The following is a 19,469-nucleotide window of genomic DNA, read 5'->3' as shown; positions in this document are numbered from 1 at the left end:
TGGACGAACAAATAAGTAGTTTGATTAATAGCGAGACATGTTAGATTACCTTTAATGAAAGTGTATAAATAGCACATAATACACACAAACAGCAATATTAAACAACAGCATTAGCAATAATCATATTTTCAAACCCTAAATGAACATCTCTTATCATTTCTCTCTGTTTTTCAATCAGCTGTTTGTATTTCACAACAATCCTCCAGGTCAAAGGTTCAGAGTTCAAAAGGGATGCGCCCCATTCTTAACATTCCACAATGTTTTTCCAGCTTCCTTGTCTCTGTCTCATACACAAACAGTGCTATAGCCAACAGATGTGGATGTTTTATCAGGAGGTTGCATCAACACAAACAGCTTCATATAAAAACCTTCATAGGGTAAGAAAGAGAATTTCTGGTTTGAGTGACTGCAGAAAGTCATGGTATTTTCTATGCATTCACAGTACAAAACAAGCATGGGTCTGGCTTGAGCACGTGCAACTGCCTTTCCTTCCCATTCACTTATAATTCACAATATACGACTAAACATACAAAATTCTTGCAGAGGCAATAGTGCAATGTGTATTATATTTTTGGAATCCTTTGACCTCATGTAAACTGTTTAAAGTCAAGGACAAATGTCACAATTATAAAAGCACTACAAACTACAAGATAAGCTTTTCAGTAAGTGCATATAAACTAAACACTGAAATTAGGTTATTCTGTGTTTGACATGCATGAGAAATACGCCGATTGTCTATAGGTCTTAAATTTGAATTTCCCTTTTACACTGATCTTTCCCCTTCCATCCGATTATGGAGATGACAATACGTCTAAAAATGATACTTCTGTGAACACTTTATGGCTAAATTAAAACACTGGGGGTGTGTGAGGGGTGCGAGTGTGGATGCGGATGATGGTGAGGGCAGTCCACATGAGTTTGGCCCAGGAGAAGTTCCTTCTCACGGGGTAGACATGGCCCGATATGCTGACTGTGAGAATTATAAAGCCTCAGGAATGACAAGATAGCTTGAGCCAACCAAAGAGCTGCTACGAACCACAGAGAGATCTACAAAGAGAGAGCGAGAATAATACATGAACTACAATAAATGTTAAATATTAAATGTTAAGTAACGGAGGGGACACAGATCCCGGATACAACTTTACCTGGGCACAATTGAGCTCGTAGTAGAAAGAGGACGTCTCAACATCCAGATAAAGAGGAACAGACTGCGACTCGGCACAACTGTAGAGGATAAGAGAATTATTAAAATAGCAGATAAAGGAATAAACCGCTGATCGATTAGTTAATTCATTAGCCCTTTATATTTGTGCAACTTATAGAAAATGTTTTTATTAAATATGAAAACATGTATCGTTTTATTGTTCAATTTGAAGAGCATCATTAAAATCTATCATTATTTTTCAACACTAATAGCCTCCTGCATACTTTACATACTTTCAATTACAACTTAAGTGATAAAATGACTTCTTTACAGTCATCTGTATTTTTACATTTACATTTAGTCATTTAGCAAACGCTTTTATCCAAAGTGACTTACAGATGGGGTAAGCATAAAAATGTACACAATGTATTCTTAATAACAAATAAACAAACCCATGAAAAATCGAATATAATGAGAACGTATTTAATGCCATTGTAGGGCGTTCTTACTGATCACTATGAAGGAAATATTAACGCTGCTTTTAAACAAAATATAAACTGAATCAGCACGTGGATTGAAAGCTTGTGTAACGTTACCTTTTTTTTTATTGAACAAATATAACATCAAAAACATACAAGCAGAAATAAACAACAAAAATTCAGAAGACAAAAAGCCAGTAAAGAGAAGTAAAATAAAAGCAAGTAAAAATAAATAAAATCAATAGACAAATACAAATAAATACAAATAAAATTGAGCCAGGGGTAACAAAAACTTAAAATAAATTCAAGAGAGAGAGAAAAGCCTTGAGACCCTTTTGGTTTTCATTATAAAAAAGCTGAAATATTATACTTTGTGCACATTGTAACAGACTTTAATGCTTTGGCATTGTTAGAAGAAGAGATAGTACCCAAATAACAATTAAGGTCTTTGCAAAAAAATTATAAAAAGAGGTTTGACAGCCAAAAACTTACACTTGTGTACGAAAAACTTGGCTAGAAAAATAAATAGATTTATAAGAAAATACTTGTCTTTTAGATTTTTGTCAGAATTATAAAATCCAAATAAGACATCCTTTAACATTAAAGAAAAGTTGACTAATAAAGAAGCACGAACAAACAGACAAAATTTCTCCCAAAAAATAGCTACATGAATACAGTCCCAAAAAAAGATGAGGTACAGACTCGTCTTCCACTCCACAAAAGGAGCAAATGGGATCCAACTCAGGAAACATTTTTTTTATAAAGACATTGACTGGATAAAATCGATGCAACTACTTGAATGATACCTCTTTAACATTATTAGTGATTAAATATTTATTGGATACAGACCACACTTTCTTCCAAGGAATATTGTGTAAAGTTACCTGTAGGGTCGAGTGTTGTGATCCGTGACAGTGTTGCACCAGGACACAAGGCCAAGCGTGAGAGTGACACTGGCGCCTCCGGAGAGGAAGAGCACACACAGACTCAACAGCAGTGTGAGGAAGGCTGAAAACAGCGTGCTGCGCGAAACATGAAAATCATTTACTTTTATTCTACACATTACATATAGATTAAACAAATAATACATTCATGTTTATTAGAAATACTTACTCGTCATGCCGGCGGTGCAGATAAAACAGGCTCCTCCACCCTTGAACTGCGCCGTACAACACAGTGAACACGCCGACGAATGTGGCGAACTGGCAGGCCGCCGGGGGACCCCATTGTTGCACCACCAGGTGACTGACTTCTCTAGACTCCCCTTCGCCTACCGTGAGGTTCTCAGTCCGCCAGAACCCCTGGCTAAACAACGCACACCTCCCCTTAAAAGCGGATCCGTTAAGTGCGAGCGGTACGACCACCAAAAGTCCGGCGATAACGGAGAGGGTGTGGGCGGCGCAGTGAGCCAACAAGAGTCGCCGATCCAGCTCCATATAATTCAGAATTAGTTCCCGTTTGCGAATAATGGTGTTAAGCTGTATGTTTGTCAAAGTCGGTGGTGTGCAAGGGGAATGTAAAGCGTAAATAAAACGTTGAAAACAACAACATAACACGGCTGGTCTTCTAAAGCCGTCTCCGCCCCTTTGGCTGCAGGACGCCGTTACACAACGGATCAGCGCTGCGTTCAGACTGATGTGACGCACTGTCACACAATTTGGACGTACGCATCGTCACTATGATATTATATATCGTAATGATGTGTTACATTACATTACATTAATTTAAATCAACTGTACATGCATGTGGAAATGTGTCAATCGAGTGAGGTTTGTTTCAGTCGAGTGACCCACCCCCCAATTTAAACCTTAACTCGGGCATTGGAGCAAACGCTGAATGTAAATGACACTCCCAAAATATTAAAGTGGGTCACCACTGGTGGCTGTTAATAGTCAGGCATTTTTATTATGCATTGCAAATCAAAAAAATATATTTCAGAGCGCAATACTTATAAAATTAAAGAAATGTCTGATCTACTTATATGGTTTTGTTTTACGTAAAGCTGCAACATTCTAATACGTCCCGTAGAAAAGCTTGACATTCTCTGTCACTGTGTTTAAGAACGTGAATGTTTTCATTCATTCATAATGACAAGCCAAGCACTAATTCTTTGTATATGTTTTATTTGTATGTTGTTTAAGGGTGTTTATGCACTTTAATTAAAAAATGTTGATTTATTTAACCCCAGTTCTTGTTCTTTAAGCAATAAACAAGCTATAACACGATTTCAGACTTATTTGCATTAATCATAACATTAAGGATAGGGGAACGTTCCATAACGTCTATTAACGTTAAGAAAACATTCCTGGAAAACCAAGAGGGAACGTTAGAATATCTGTTCCAGGAACGCTTTGGGAACCATGCGCTAACGTTCCCAGAACGTTCTGGAAACCAAAAATTGTTCGCTGGGAAATTAGTTCGGTATTCAAACTCAGTTTCCGGTTTTTGTTTATGTATGCAAGATACAAAAGCAGGAAGGAAAGAATTCTGTAATTTCGTAGAAGTGTCGCGACATGTTTTTGAGTTCTGGGGCTCTTTTGAAAACGTTCCAGTTGTATTTTTTCCTACTATGGTAGTCAATCGGGGCTAAATCTGTCTGGTTATAAACATTCTTCAAAATATCTTTCTCTTTGATTATCAGAACAAAGAAATGTATACAGATTTGGGCCACCTCGAAAGTGAGTAAAGAATGACAGAATTTTCATTTTTGGATGAAGTAATCCTTTAAAAAGAATGTCAGTGGATGTTGGAAATCATGTGACGTTGGAGAAAAAGTTGCGCCTTTATTATTCTACCAAGAGGTGGCAGTATTGCAACATGCAACAACAACACAGAACGACCTAGAAGAAGAACGTCAAAGATTTATTTCCTCAGCGCTTTTAATAATATTTCCTGCATTAAAATTGTGCTTTAAGAGGACTGCAAGCATTTTAAACTTTAGCACAATGGATGAAACGGTAAAATAAAAATTACTTATAAGTTTTTACGTGATTATGAAAGGCGATTTACTACTGCATGCTTTGCTGGTTTTATCTTTTCAAGTCACGAGAAGTTTTTACTTTTATAATAGCCTACGTGTATGACTACCTGTTTTGAAGGGTTTAATAGGCTGTTGGCGTTTTTGTTTTAATACTAGTCCGTATGCCATGAACATAATAGTGATCACTGCTAATTAAACATCCCAGACAATTGTGGGTCTCAATGGCGCCTATGATGGAACTACAAAATGTCTTCTTTAAAACGAGACCAATTTAGACGTCTAGACCAAAGCGTTACAGTATTACACTAATTTAAAGGTTGAAAACACCTTTAAGCTCCCCCCTTAAAAAAGGGCACCGACAGTGATTGCGAAATGCGATTTACTACTGTGCTTTGCTGGTTTTAATCACGAGAAGTTTTTACTTTTTTATAATAGCCTACGTGTATGACTTCATGTGGTTGAAGGGTTTCATATACTGCTTGCGTTTTTGTTAAAATATAAGGGAGTATGTCATGAACATAATAGTGATCACTGCTAATTAAACATCCTAGACTATTTTGGGTCTGGTAGGCGCCTATGATGGCTGTCTATGCATGCAGCGCATGAGATCATTTGTTGGCTGTAATGATATGTTGGCCTGACACGAAGTATCAATAATGAAGTACGTCAACTTTCATACGTCAATGTGTGACAGGCTTTGGATCCTAACGAAGGGGATGTTGGGTCTTGTTTGGGAGCCACCGCAGGATCTTCGGGTTCCCGTTTAGACTTGCAGTTGCAGGATGCTGTACGGTTAAAGGCGGAGGGCAACGCATTTTACCAGGAAAAAAACGTGCGCGCAGCCATCGGACGTTATCACCGTGCCTTGCTCGTTCTTCGTTGCCTGGACCCTGAGGTGACCTCTGCCCTTCAAGGGTTTGGCAGTCAGTTGCCTAAACTGAACCCAGAACAGGAGGAGCTGTTAAGAAACACCCAAGTAGATTGTTATAACAATTTGGCAGGTAACATAGGTTCCACTGTGGTGGAACATAAAGTGATGGTAAACTTATACATTCAGAAGTATGGTTCTGATTTGACTACTTGCAATTTATTTTCCTGTTTTGCAGCATGTTTGCTACAGCAAGATGTGGTCAACTATGCTCGTGTATTAGAGTACAGTCTGAAAGTCCTCCATTGGAGGGCAGGTAACACTAAAGCCCTGTACAGAGCTGGGGTGGCATCATTACAACTAGGTGATGCTCAGACTGCTCGACAGTACCTCTTACAAGCCAGCAAGAGCACACCCAATGGTAAAACCACATATTTATTATTTAATGTACAAAGATTTTCAGCTGCAGTGCCTGCTTGCAGGTAATGAAGCTGTTAGATATTGAGATTTTGTAACCGTGGTGTGCTTTATGTCGGTTAATTTGGTGAGATCAAGTATCTGTAATTTAATAGCTTCAGTTGTTTTTTTTAAATCTGGACACAAAGCAGGAACATTCATTTCATCCATTTTCTGAATTTTTCAGATGCCAAGGTGAAGAAACAACTTCAGCGAGTGGAGGAGAGACTTGGCAAAGACTACCAGAAAGAAAAGGCGCTCTACAAAGGCATGTTTAATAAACAGAAACAAGCAGAAGAGCCCGTGCCCGATGAGAAAAGCCCAAAATAGGTCTAAATGGACTTATCATACATGAGTCAGAAGGCACACGTATAAGACCCCTTAAAACGGAGCTGATGGTTTCCTGATAGAAATGGGCTCTTGCAAAGTTTTGCTTTAGGATACAGTTAATTTGCCACAAATGGCATTTACACTAGTGGGAGTGACGTTCCTATGCCAGGACTGAATGTGTATGACCGAAATCTGGTGCAAAGTGGCAGCTTGAAAGACAAATATGTGCACTTAAAACCAAAAGCATTTTAGTCACTTGCATATTTCCTCCCCTGAGATTAAAGTCCTTACCTGTTTTTGTTCGTCCAAATAAATATTTTTGAAAGTATTCTTCTGTTTTTGTGAATTGCTTTTGGGTTGACACTGAATAAAGCTGTTGTTAAAGTGGGATTGGATCAAGTTAATACGCTTATGGAAATATTAATTAAAAATGAAAATATAATTTTTTGTGTCGGAACAAAGATCTGCTTATGCAATCTTATCGTACCTAATAATGCAAAACCTATCTTAAGCATTAATGAATGGGTTATTGTCGAAGCCTGTGCTGTGTGTACACATGGTGCAACTGTGCCCTGAGAGACCTGTGTTCAAGTGGTGTCCATTCCCGATCCTAATCTCCTCTCTCCTCCCGATCACTTCCTGTCTCTCTCCACTATCCTCTCATTAATAAAAAAAAGGCTAAAATATAACTTTTCAAGTAACTTCAATACTTTTCAAGCAAAAAAATAATTAAATACATTCCGTTTGAAATAGTTTTATTGATATTTATCCACATTTTAGCACTTTTCAAATATCAAACAATGTTTCTTCATAAAGTCCTGAGCACGGAGTTCATACAACATATTTTTTTATTTGGTCAGCGTATACTTTAGAGTGCTTTAAACCTAATATGTCCATAGTTAAAACAACACCAGCAGCACTATGACCATAACAGTGCACGAAGACACGTCACAAAATGGCATGCAGAAGCACCTAACCAGGCAGAAAATGTTTAAAGTTTGAAAAAAACTGGCAGCATTGTTACGCCCCTGTTGAAAGTTCTTATACTATAAATACTAATCTTTCTTTTTAGATTTCTGGTTTTTATTGAAACTGAGGGACCTCATGGAGCCAAAAACCTTTCTTCCCAGGTCACGGAATGATCTGGAACGGGTGAGAGGGGCTGATGGTGGTGGAGACGGGGAGAGGGAAGGGGAAGAAAGAGGCGAGAGCGAGTGACTGCTTCCCTCTAGGCTCTGAGATCGAGAGAGATGGAAAAGACTGGCAGTTGAAGAATGATGCTTCTCTTCCATTCTCACAAGATTGCGACTGCGCTCTGAGCCCCGCCCGGCTCGGCTGATTTCAAAAGAGGAACGCCACTGATTGCAATCCCGCTTTTGAGAATGTGGCTCGAGTATTCCCTGAGATTCGCTTCGAAATAATGCTCGCCTGGACAAGCGGAGGCTGGAGCTCCGCCCATCCCAACTCGTCCCTTTCTTTTTTGAGTTGTTGCCTCTTTGTTCCTGCCTACTGGATGGCGTTTCTTTCAAAGAGGTGTGCCTCCAGCTGATTCCACCAGCCCTCTTGTCTCTCTCATCCTCCTCTTCTCTTCCCCAAAGTCGTGCTTCAAAGCCCTTCCAGAACTTTCCACCCTTTTTAGGTGTCTGAGTGCTCATTTCATCCTCCCATCCGATGCTGTAGTCTCTGCCTGAGTAACTACTCACTGTGGCAGCTCGGATAAGCTCTCTAGAAGCATGTTTACCCTGGTACAGCCTTTCTCCATCTCCACTTCTTCGCCAGCTTCTGTCCTCAGGCCTCCATCCAGCCCCTGCATTTTGCCTGAGGGAACCTCCACGAGGTCGAATGAGGCCTTCAAGAGAAGAACTAGATGGGTGAAAGCGTGGGAGAGAACATTGGGATGGAGAGTCACGGCGAAATACTGATAGTTGTGCAGGGGTAAATGGGGAATTAGAAAGTAACCGAGGAGGGGAATGGACTCTGGTATGGGAGGAGCCAGGAGAGGAGGCGGGGTCTGATTGATTATGTGGGAAGGGGAGGATGGGAGAGGACCTAGTTGGCGTGAGACCCGAATTGTCAGAATGGGGGCTACTTGACTGTGACGTAAGTGCCGAATGGCAATCTGAGTGGGAAACTTGCAGGCGGTGCTGATGGGATAAGTAGTCTTGACCTGTCCAAGTGTTTGATGACGGCGTCAGATTAGTTCGATCTAATCCAAAAGGAAGTTGAAATGAAGAACGGTTAGAGTTCAGTGTAGTAACACTTGGAGAGGTAGACCCCACACCTCTTTCTCTTTCACTTCTAAAACATTCCGCATCCAACTCTACCCCCTCCTCCATCAAACCAATAACAACAGATCTTGGCAGCCCAGATACACGAGAGATTTCACAAACAACTGCAGAGTCTTCGTTAAGTTTAGGAGGGCTATCCCAAGCTTTGGTTTGAGGACAACCCTCTGCCTCTTCCCTTGCTGCTCCGCTCCAATCTAGTGATTTAGAGAAACCCATGGGGGTAAAAGTCTTTCCGGTTATCTCCAGAGACCCTCTGTGGTTCACTGAAGAAGGGCAGGTGGAGATTCTTGGTCTCCTGCTCCAGTTTGGAGTGCTGGTGATAGTGGATGTAGAAGAGGAAGGAGAAGCAGCTGGAGTAACTATACTGGCGGAGAGATGTCCACATGACCCTGACACCTCCTCTTTCATATTTTTAGCATCAAAACTCAATGTCTTGTTCAGGTTTGGATTCAGGTTTAGATTGAGATTCACGTGGAAGCTGATGTTGAAATCCTCTCCTGTCACAGAGGGCAAGTTTCCAAGATTGATGGAATTGCGACTTGCACGTTTGCCAATACTACTCAGACTGACTCTAGCCGCATTTCCCAGTATGGACTTACATGGAGTCAGGCTACCACCAGACAGGCTGGATGAGGAAGCACTTCTCGGATGAAGCCCCTCGTAACCAGCGAGGTTCTTTTGATGTCCACGACTGGCGGTTTCAGCAGCCACCCTGCTGTGATACTGATGGACTAATCGGTTGATGTATTGCTCCAGTTGAGTAAAGGATGGAGAGGTTGGGGGTTGGCTCTTCGTGGAAGCTTCTTCGAGGTCTGGCTCTACAGGTTGCTCACTCTCTGGGCTGGGAGAGAGGCGTGTGGGGGAAGGCTCCAGACAGGAGGTGAACAGGGGGCTCTGGAGGGCCACAGCATGAAGGGGACTAGGGTAAGGGTAGACCTCTTTCGTCTTTCGAGACACTAGGTCTGAGCAAAATTTGGGGTCCAGGTGAAGCTGAGGACTAGAGTTGGAAGAGGGCAGAAATGAGCCGGGATGTATTCCTCCTAAATTTGAACAGAGGTCTGTCAGGAACATGAGGCTGTTGATCTCCAGATCTCCTGTAAATCAAGAATTAATGTAATATGAGCCATAACTATTTAAATTCTCAAATTGAACCAAACATGACTGAATCCCTAGTAAAAAAATACAGGTCACAATTTAAAATTTAAATAAATGCAATTCAAATCAATTTTGCATTGAAAATTCTGCATTGTAACTTCCATGACATAAGAAATTATTCATACATTAATGAATCAAAATATTTTACTCAAGTTTTTATAAGTAATTATTGCCATTCATTCAGTAATTGCCATTATTTTCGGATAGTTTTCCTTTTTTCTTTCAAAAATCTTGCAATAAACTAAAAAAAGAATATCATAATTTAATAATGTAATCACATTGCATTGCAGGATAGTTTGGCATCATGGTAATACAAATGGGGGATATAATTGTCATTAAATTTAACTTTAACTTTAAACATTATCTCATTTAATTTTACATTTAGGTTTAAAAAAATCACATGACACCCCCAAGACTAAAGTCATACCAGTTGAAAAAGGTCTTTTGTCCTGTTTCTCCAGTGTCCGATCAGGACAATCCACACTCTGAGATTCAGCCTCCCTCCAGTGGGTGGTGCTATGATCCATCGAGCGAGGCCTACAGCTCACTTTTACTGCCCCTCCAGGAGCTGCCTCACTGGACACTGAATAACAAGAGTCTGACAGAGAACTCCCACTGACCGAGTAAAAGCCTGTTTTAAAGAAAATGACAGATGAAGATAAGAGTGTTGCGGGGGTTGCGTTTCTGGGGTGACGGATGTTACGAGATGCCTTGAAATATGTCATTTGTTAATGTTTGCACAATTAAAAAGCAAACTACCAAATCACAGAACCTGCATAATGTTGAAACAACATGTGTTATGTAGAAGGTCAACATTGATTCTGAGCCCCAGTTATATTCTCATCAAAATTGTTATTGCTAGTTTATGATTTATATTTAATGTCGATTGATTGATAGTAAAAAATCTCTACCAAACTTTCTTCGAACATTTTCCAGCGTGTTGTGTTATTTTATTTTATCATCAAAACCTGCCTTGTGTCATTTTTCCAGTCAAACCATGGAACACATTTTTTTGTCAACTACCCATGTGCAGTCACTTTTAACTTATCTATTTTAAGATTGTTGTCCTTTGAAGTATTTCAACACTTTTAAAATTGCTCTTGGAAGTCTGACCTTGCAGCTGTCCACAATTGAATCTTTCTTAGTATTTATAGTATATAACATAATATTACGTTATTCTAATTGATAACATTTATTTATACATGTTTGTTAAAATGTAACTTCTTTTAAAGAGACAAGTATTGTGCTAAAGTAAAGTAAAGGATCATACCGTGCTGAATAACATGCCATGCCAAAAATAGCCAGCTCTGACTAAATTACATAATGCTTCAAATGCCAAACACTAAAAAGAGAAACAATACTGTGGAACAATGATTAATCACTCACGCAGACTGTCAGGGAATGAAGAGAGCTTTAAAAAGGGCACCTCGGCATGAGAGACCCCAGTGCCTTTGATAAATATACATAAAAAACCTAAGCTGAGCACTTTTAACCAAATGATCATTTTTATCATCCGCACCTGAGCTGGGTCTGGAGTCGCAGTCAAGTGCTGTGGTGCCTGGGGGGTCCGGAGTGGGAGAGGACAACAGATCAGACGGGACATCCCAAGACAAGGTGGACCAGCGTGAGCTGATCCCCTCTCCCGTTGTGCTCGGATAAGGCAGATCAGGGTGCGCTAGGGACAGACTCTGAAACAGATGGTGAAGTCATGTTACTACAAGATCACGCATCTGTGATGTTAATATTTACAAAACAGTACACCTGCAAGACAAGGCAATGTGGCTTTATGATGCTTAGGGATTAAGATCGTAGCTGGGTCTGTTACGCAACATCAATGGAATGCATTGGATAAAGTTCACTTCTGAAGTTTTAAGTATGAATGGTTTACTTAAGAAAGCTGTTTGTGATCCCTGTCTCCCCCGGTCCAAAGGAATCTCCTATTGCGTCACAAGTATCCCATTAAACAAATGACTATTGTGCATTCTCCTGTTAAGTCTGATCAACCTTCTGTCGGACCTTTAGACAGACAATGCAGGTGCATTGCCGAAATGAAAAAGTCGGGGGAGGGCGGTTAATAACCGGAGAGCGGAGAAAGACAGATGATAAAACAAAGGAGAGACAGAAGAAAAGAAGGGGGGATGATGGGTATTGAAAGAGAGACTTTGACCAGGCTTATCTCTGCCCCAGCAGTTTACACACAATTCAATTCTCACACTCTAAAAATACATAAAGGAGAAAAAACGCGCAGTAAAGAGTGGGAAAGCTTGAGTAAGATATTAAAGAATTTGGAAGATACGAAGGTTGAAAACTCATGTAGGGGGACAGCTAAAGATTGATGGCGATGAAAGAAAAGAAGGGAGTTTGGGATAAAGTAAGGAGCACGGGGGATGGGTTGCCTAGTGAGACGAACAGCATGACGGAGGCATCTCTTACGTGCAACCCCCCCCCAACCACCAACGCTGGACCTGGATATAACTGCCTCCCCCATTTCACTTCAGAGAACTGTCAGGCCTCTCGTCTTATCCTGCCCTCTCTCCAGTTCGCTTTCTCTGCTTCTCTTCTCCTCGCCCACACATCCGATTTAGCAGCAATACTTTAACTCCCTCTTTGCTGGTGGAACATGAATTGATGTGTGCACTGACACATGCATTCGACAAAAAAGCACTTATTGCTGCCTAAAATCCACATTTCGGTAGAAGACAAGTTGGTGTAGTTTATCCTAGCCACAGACAAGTCACCTCTGGCTGACTAAATTTAATGGCGTACAATTTTCTGTATGCTGTTTTAAAGAGTCAGTTCACCCAAAAAATGAAAACCCTGTCATCATTTTTTACCCTCACATCGGTCGAACCTGTTTTGGACTTAATTGGAACATAAAAGAAGATATTTTTAGAAATGTGAAAAACAGGGGTTCTGTGTCCATACAATGGAAGTCAATGGGTTCTAATTTTGTTTGGTTCCCTACGTTCTTTAAAATTTTGAGAAATGTCTCAGTGGTTCTGTGTCCATACAATGGAAGTCAATGGGGTCTCATGTTGTTTGGTTCCCAACGTTCTTTAAAATTTTAAGAAATGTCTCAGTGGTTCTGTGTCTATACAATGAAAGTCAATGGGGTCTCATGTTGTTTGGTTCCCAACGTTCTTTAAAATTTTGAGAAATGTCTCAGTGGTTCTGTGTCCATACAATGGAAGTCAATGGGGTCCAATGTTGTTTGGTTCCCAACTTTCTTTAAAATTTTAAGAAATGTCTCAGTGGTTCTGTGTCCATACAATGGAAGTCAATGGGGTCTCATGTTGTTTGGTTCCCAACGTTTTTTAAAATTTTGAGAAATGTCTCAGTGGTTCTGTGTCTATACAATGAAAGTCAATGGGGTCCAATGTTGTTTGGTTCCCAACGTTCTTTAAAATTTTAAGAAATGTCTCAGTGGTTCTGTGTCTATACAATGAAAGTCAATGGGGTCTCATGTTGTTTGGTTCCCAACGTTCCTTAAAATTTGGAGAAATGTCTCAGTGGTTCTGTGTCTATACAATGAAAGTCAATGGGGTCTCATGTTGTTTGGTTCCCAACGTTCTTTAAAATTTTAAGAAATGTCTCAGTGGTTCTGTGTCTATACAATGAAAGTCAATGGGGTCTCATGTTGTTTGGTTCCCAACGTTCTTTAAAATTTTGAGAAATGTCACAGTGGCTCTGTGTCCATACAATGGAAGTCAATGGGGTCCAATTTTGTTTGGTTCCCAACTTTCTTTAAAATATCTACTTGTGTGTTCTGTAATTCCTACTGGTTTGGAATGACATGAGGGTGAGTAAACGATGAAAACGGGTGAACAACCCCCCCAAACAATATGCACTGTGAACGAAATAAACAAACAAAACAGACTTCACCACCAAACATGGATGAAAATCTCTCATTCGTCTCTGCACACCCACACAACACGTGTGCGCACATTTAGACTAAACATCTCCACATTACCAATCTAGAATCTATGATGTATTACCCCCTAATATAAAGTTGTGTTTCATTTCATTTCATGGGGGGTAGATAAGGAGTATTTGCTCAATGGGGGAAACCTGATACAAGTCTTACGGACACGCTGGCCATTTTCCAACTAACGATCAATTCATGACGAAGTGCTCTGGCACATGGAAACTGAATTATATAAGGCTAGAGATCCAAATGGACATACAATAATATAAATAAGGTGAACATCTATAGTCCGCCCCAGCAGCCGTATCACTGACACAGGAAATGGATTAACGTCATAAGATAACAAGGTGAATCTTGTGGGAGGCAGCGGGGAGATGGAGTTTTAACCACTGACGCGTCTAAACAATCAATTCCTATAGACGGAAAAATCATATCAAAACGTAATAGTATAATAAATCAATGTCAGTTAAATGAAACACGATATACATGTTTGGTACTCGTGAAATCCAATACAGCATTTACCACATTGCAGTAGCTCATCCTAGTGATGGGTTAACAAACATGGCACACCCCCCATTCTCCATCTCTCTGACCATCTCTCTCCTTTTCTCTCCCACAGCAGGCAACACAGGAGAGGTGATATCTGTGACGCCAACAACAGAAACATTTTTCCATGTAGTGTTTATGCAAATGGAAGTTGAGTAGGTGGAGAGGCAACAACATTGTCCTATGATGACTAATCCTTTTTGTCTCATGATACATTACTGTTTCTCATGCACATATTCTAGCGGGCCACGTAGTCGGCTATAAATGCTTGTGTAATTGGCCTTTTGAAATTGGGAAACGTTTGTCTGTTATAAAAGTAAATGTATCAAAGTGATAAATGAGATCCTGGACAATCATTTAAAACCCTTTTACATAAATGTTTGAGTAAATAAATAAATGAGCAAACACTTTTTTTTTATATGGAGAGAAATAGTTACATTTATTTAATGTATACTACAGTTCAGATGTGACCTCACTTTAATTCACATCCACACTTGCTCACCTTATAAAAACACACAATGGTGCTTCTATTTTTAACTTACACATATACTTTCCTCCTCCTCCAATTACACAAGCAAACACCTGAATTGCACCTGTCATGTGTCATCAATACCTTCGGTCTAGAGCCCTGCCACATCACCGAATCAACATTTAATTTCATTCACATTCACATTATTTAAACTAAATGTATTCGTATATATATAATTTCCACATAAAACCATCAGGTTCTATAGAATGGTGCACTTGTACCCAATTGGCTGGTATTGTGCAATCAACACGCAGTGTGCACACAGTGGTCGAGAATGGCAGACTAAAAAACTCAACCTTGACGTTGATGGGAAATAAAGGTGGACACAATTCTGAAATGTAAACACAGCAGCGTCCTGTATAGGTCGTGCAACGTGAGATCCATTGGTTGCCAGGGTCACCTCTCCCGCCGACAAAACGTGGAGCAGGTGGCACCAGCAGGATTCCTCAGATCTAAGTTACATTTATAAAAGGAACATAATGTTCCTTTGGTATTTTTCCCACGTCCCCACTGACCTGTTGCCTGCGGGAGGTTGCGGCACCATCCTCGGCGGCGCTCTCCCGTTCTTCTCCGCGGTGAGCGGCCGTTGCGTTCCCGTCCAGCACCGCATCCACCATCTCCAGCTGTCGTCCTCTGAGGAGATCCAGCTCCATGATGCCAGCCACAGTTGCTTTTAATCGCTCTCCGATACGAACCCGCTCGCTCCCTGACCACAGCGAATTCACGCAGCCGCGGCGCCCGGCCATTGTGCGCGCAAAAATCTGTATCGCCCGTTGAACGGGAGAGATTACTGTTCACCTTTACGCAAAGCGAGAGCACCGACTGTCAACGCAGCATCAGCGCTGTGCGACTTGTGCAGTGCCGTTTAACCAGAGGCGATGCTTACAATTCAGATTCCGCGCAATGTATGAATCCGGATCTAGAAGACGCAGTACCGAGAGAACTCGAGCGCTAACTTTTGCACATGTAACAAAGGCATAACGTTACTTTCAAGGCGAACCGCCGAATTTGCAGATGTGGACGAAACGATCATTAATCAATGATTCTTCCCCGCCTAACCATTTTTAGATGGTTTATCCATCACGTCAGCTATCGTTTCGTTCATGATGATGATGATGATGATCATTGAATGTATTCAGTGATATGCGACACCCTGCCTGCACACAGCTCACTGCTGCGAAGAAGAGAAGAGAGTATGGGGAGGAGTTTGGACCCCCGAGCTCGTTGCTAATTGGCTGGCGAAGTTTTCGAACAGAATTGACAAGTTTTTAAGACGAGGAATGTAAATTACGCATTAAGATTGATATTTATATATACTTAGATACTTTTATTTTTGTATTTAACGCAGAGAAAACGATACAATGCGATTGCTTTAATCAAAGTTTAGAGACTTGGAGTGTATAAAAAAAAGAACTCTAAACACTAAAAGGAAAAATGTGTCAAACCGTATTTTAAATGAAGTGATGTTATTTGAATTCGGTTTACACTTTCAATGACCCCTGTTTCATGTTGGTATCAAATCTGCTGCTCTATAAAGAGCACGTACATTACAAGAAAGGAAAAAGACAGCAGAGTCTGCGTTTAACCAGCAGGTGACAGTCTCTGCCAGTCCAAATAATGCATTAATAAACCAAATATGTTCCCATCAGTAATGCTATTTAATCACACTCACACAAGACTAGTACAGTCTTCAGATATTGTTTAGGATTTATGAGAGGTCTGGTGAACTGCTGAACTTTGTGCTGAAATGTCAAACGTTTAGCAGCTGGCTAAATCAATTAAAAGTTATAAGTAACTACATGTTATGATAAGACAAAAATGTCGAGTAAGGTTTGAGGTCGACGTTTTACTTATTGTAGGCTTTCATATTCGTCCATCAAGCACATCATGTAGGCTTCAATGTATATCACTGACCTACTTTGAAATTGTGAGGATGAGCCGTAGGGAAAGGGGAAAATATTTAGATCCAAACTCTAAGGCTCTTGCCTCTTGGATTGGAAAATATAGCCCAGGCAATTAGGTCAATTAACAATTTACCATTCAAATGTGTTATGCGTGTCATATAGGAAATCCATAAAGAGAGGTGACCAAGTAGGAAAATATGCACCATTCATTTCTTAGCGACATTTGACTGTATTATATTGTTATATACTTATTATATTTTAAATTTTGCAGATCTCTCATTAAAAAAATAACTTATATACGAAGCATCACAATCGGCCATTAAATGGTGTAGGCGCCTTGAAAATAGAGCGCTCGTCCCGTTATTTGAGTTCAGTGAACTCTCAAGCAGCATTCTCACGTCGTTCACGTCTGTTGTAGAGTTCTTTCACAAACTGTTTCATAATGTCGTGATTTATTAAACAATTAAGCTGTCATGACCCTATATACAAATATAGGAGGTAAACTACAAAAAACGGGTGCGTAATTACGCATCACAATGGATGCGTAATTATTGATCCATGTTCCTTAGGACTTGTCTGCAGGACAGTGTTTAAAAGGCATATGACACGGTTAAAATCCGCATCCGGCCAGTTGAGACTGGTCCAAAACTAGCTCCTAAAATCATCGTAGGGTGTTTAATAACGCGTAAGCAGTTCTCCTCTTTTCACACCTACCCTTGCCGTCCCCTACACACAGCTCCAGCTCGTATAAAGGCCGAGCACTTAGAAGCTTGACTGAGGCAGAACTTTCACCCGAGGGGACCACTCGTCAGCCCGGACTCAGCCTCCTACCATACCACCGTACACGTCTTCAGCCTCAGAATGCCTCCCTACGAGAAATCAATGGAATTTATGCCTTTCAAACAGAGAAAGTGTTTGGGTAGGTCATGCTTTTCAACTGCTATTACATAGCCTTATACATTTAAGCATTTGGCAGAGAGTAACAGAGAGTTATCCAAAGTTACAGTCCATTCCATTTATAGGGCCAACATGTTTTTATCAGCATGTGTTTCCATGGGGATCGAATCCCCGACCTTTGGGTTGCAGCGCAACACTTAACCAATACTTTTTCAAGTGGTTAAATCTACATGTACTTATAGACTAACTTGTGTACTTTTCACTCGTCCTTATTGTTTTATATTAATATTTAGAAAAATATATAATATTTGTTATTTCAGAAACAAGAAAAGATGAAGTCTGCACTATTCGGGTCAAGTTCCCCAACAAATTACCGGTAAGATGCAAATATTTTCTGATTGTTACAAATGAAAGAAATAGTTGACTTATTTCTACTAATTTAATCTTAGGTTATCGTAGAGAGATTCATTCGGGAGAAAAAGCTTCCTCTCCTGGACAAAACCAAATTTCTGGTCCCACATGAGCTCACACTTGGACAGTTTCTCAGTCTGCTCAGGTACTTTCACTCTTTCTCATAATAATAAAGATGCATTTGTATTGCACAAGACAGTTGCATAATACAAGTGTACTATTGTGTCAGTTTTCAGCAGCTCAATAGGGAATGACTCATGACTCATTCAGACTGTTAAATATGAAAGCAGTGAAACACTTGGATGTTACTTATAGGCATTCTGCATAAGGAACGGCACTAATGTCAGCTTTCTCTTTCAGAAGTAAGATAGTTCTGGAGGCCTCTCAAGCTCTATACCTACTGATCTCTGGAAAGAACATGTCTAGTTTGTCAGCCAGTATGGGGGAAGTCTATTCACAGTACAGAGACCCCGATGGCTTCCTTTACATGACCTATGCTTCACAGGACATGTTTGGGTGAAAAGAACCTACAAAAATCTCACACAAAGATCTCGCCTCACATACCTCCAGACTGCTGCATCTCTGAGACCATAATTCAACATTGCTGCAAGAACTGCAAAACCACACATGCCAACGGTTACATGTAGAGAAGACATCACTTCCTGTGATTTGTTAAAGGCTACGTTTGAAGAACACCAAACAGGTTACACTGCGCCCTGCAAAGTGAGGAGGGATGCCACTTCAGAACTACACGTCAAGATGCTTTCCTTGAGATGCACAGGACACAAAACGGATGTCATGTCCCACAAAAAGAGAGATGGAGAGGGTTTGTTGGACAGTAGTTTCCTCTCCTTGCTCTTTCTCGTGTCTGCACATCGGTGGAAGTCTAATCTGATCTGAAATAGAAATAGTGCAAAAAACAGACATTTCTACTTGGCTTCAACTGTGAAAATCCTCAATAAATCAAGTTCTGTTATTTCAACTAACTGTCTGAATATCTTTACTTATAAAATCTGTGTACAGTTTATAATCTGTGCTATTTTATAAGGCAATAAGATATAAAATGTCCTTCAGTCCTTTCTTTCAGTTGCTTTCGATTAGTTCTAATAGGCAGCTACTTTAAAAATAGTATGCTGAATGATCTTTAATGTGATGAAGAATATTTCAGCAGGGAACAGTATGTACTTTTAAGCATCATTTTCTAACACATGGCTGTTATTTAACTACCATCTTAAGCAGTCACATGGCGTTGAGCAACAAGGGTGTGGTATATGGATAATGCAATAGATTAAAAAAAAAATAAGCAGCTATTTTTACAATGCATCTATTTATACTTGATTGTTAAACTGGTACAGTATTTAATTTAGTTTGAGAGTATTATACAGATGCCTTAAATCTGTATTCTTATTCTCACTTCGTACACTATTGAGAATCTTAGCACCCTCTTGTAAAGTGTGTTCTGAAGCCAGAATGCATTAACTGAGAAATGCCAAAGACAAAGGTCAGATAAAGGTAAAAAAGGGTCTTTATCCAACAGAAAATGCTTTCACTGGCAAA

General features: G+C 40.1%; 4 protein-coding genes across 4 annotated transcripts; 2 read left to right on the top strand and 2 right to left on the bottom strand.

The window, feature by feature from the left end:
- Positions 1–36: 36 nt before the first annotated feature.
- zgc:153018 (Transmembrane protein 179-like) lies at positions 37–3,283 on the bottom strand. Its single transcript, XM_056769183.1, has 4 exons — positions 2,737–3,283; positions 2,508–2,645; positions 1,146–1,224; positions 37–1,047 (listed from the first exon to the last, which is right to left on the bottom strand). The coding sequence occupies exons 1-4, from the start codon at positions 3,057–3,059 to the stop codon at positions 844–846; spliced, it is 744 nt and encodes a 247-aa protein (XP_056625161.1). The 5' UTR covers positions 3,060–3,283; the 3' UTR covers positions 37–843.
- A 1,103-nt stretch (positions 3,284–4,386) lies between these two features.
- ttc9c (tetratricopeptide repeat domain 9C) lies at positions 4,387–6,645 on the top strand. The gene is made up of 4 exons (XM_056769929.1): positions 4,387–4,580; positions 5,298–5,604; positions 5,710–5,892; positions 6,115–6,645. The coding sequence occupies exons 1-4, from the start codon at positions 4,569–4,571 to the stop codon at positions 6,255–6,257; spliced, it is 645 nt and encodes a 214-aa protein (XP_056625907.1). The 5' UTR covers positions 4,387–4,568; the 3' UTR covers positions 6,258–6,645.
- A 350-nt stretch (positions 6,646–6,995) lies between these two features.
- si:ch211-168f7.5 (dapper homolog 2) lies at positions 6,996–15,857 on the bottom strand. Its single transcript, XM_056770465.1, has 4 exons — positions 15,216–15,857; positions 11,220–11,388; positions 10,128–10,331; positions 6,996–9,639 (listed from the first exon to the last, which is right to left on the bottom strand). The coding sequence occupies exons 1-4, from the start codon at positions 15,444–15,446 to the stop codon at positions 7,313–7,315; spliced, it is 2,931 nt and encodes a 976-aa protein (XP_056626443.1). The 5' UTR covers positions 15,447–15,857; the 3' UTR covers positions 6,996–7,312.
- A 1,227-nt stretch (positions 15,858–17,084) lies between these two features.
- map1lc3cl (microtubule-associated protein 1 light chain 3 gamma, like) lies at positions 17,085–18,825 on the top strand. The gene is made up of 4 exons (XM_056770034.1): positions 17,085–17,523; positions 17,822–17,877; positions 17,951–18,057; positions 18,273–18,825. The coding sequence occupies exons 1-4, from the start codon at positions 17,466–17,468 to the stop codon at positions 18,430–18,432; spliced, it is 381 nt and encodes a 126-aa protein (XP_056626012.1). The 5' UTR covers positions 17,085–17,465; the 3' UTR covers positions 18,433–18,825.
- Positions 18,826–19,469: the final 644 nt, after the last annotated feature.

Source organism: Triplophysa dalaica, chromosome 16, assembly GCF_015846415.1.
Source record: "Triplophysa dalaica isolate WHDGS20190420 chromosome 16, ASM1584641v1, whole genome shotgun sequence".
Lineage (NCBI taxonomy): Eukaryota > Metazoa > Chordata > Actinopteri > Cypriniformes > Nemacheilidae > Triplophysa > Triplophysa dalaica.
Note: the sequence above shows the minus strand (reverse complement) of the source record. Positions and strands in the feature narration are given on the sequence as shown.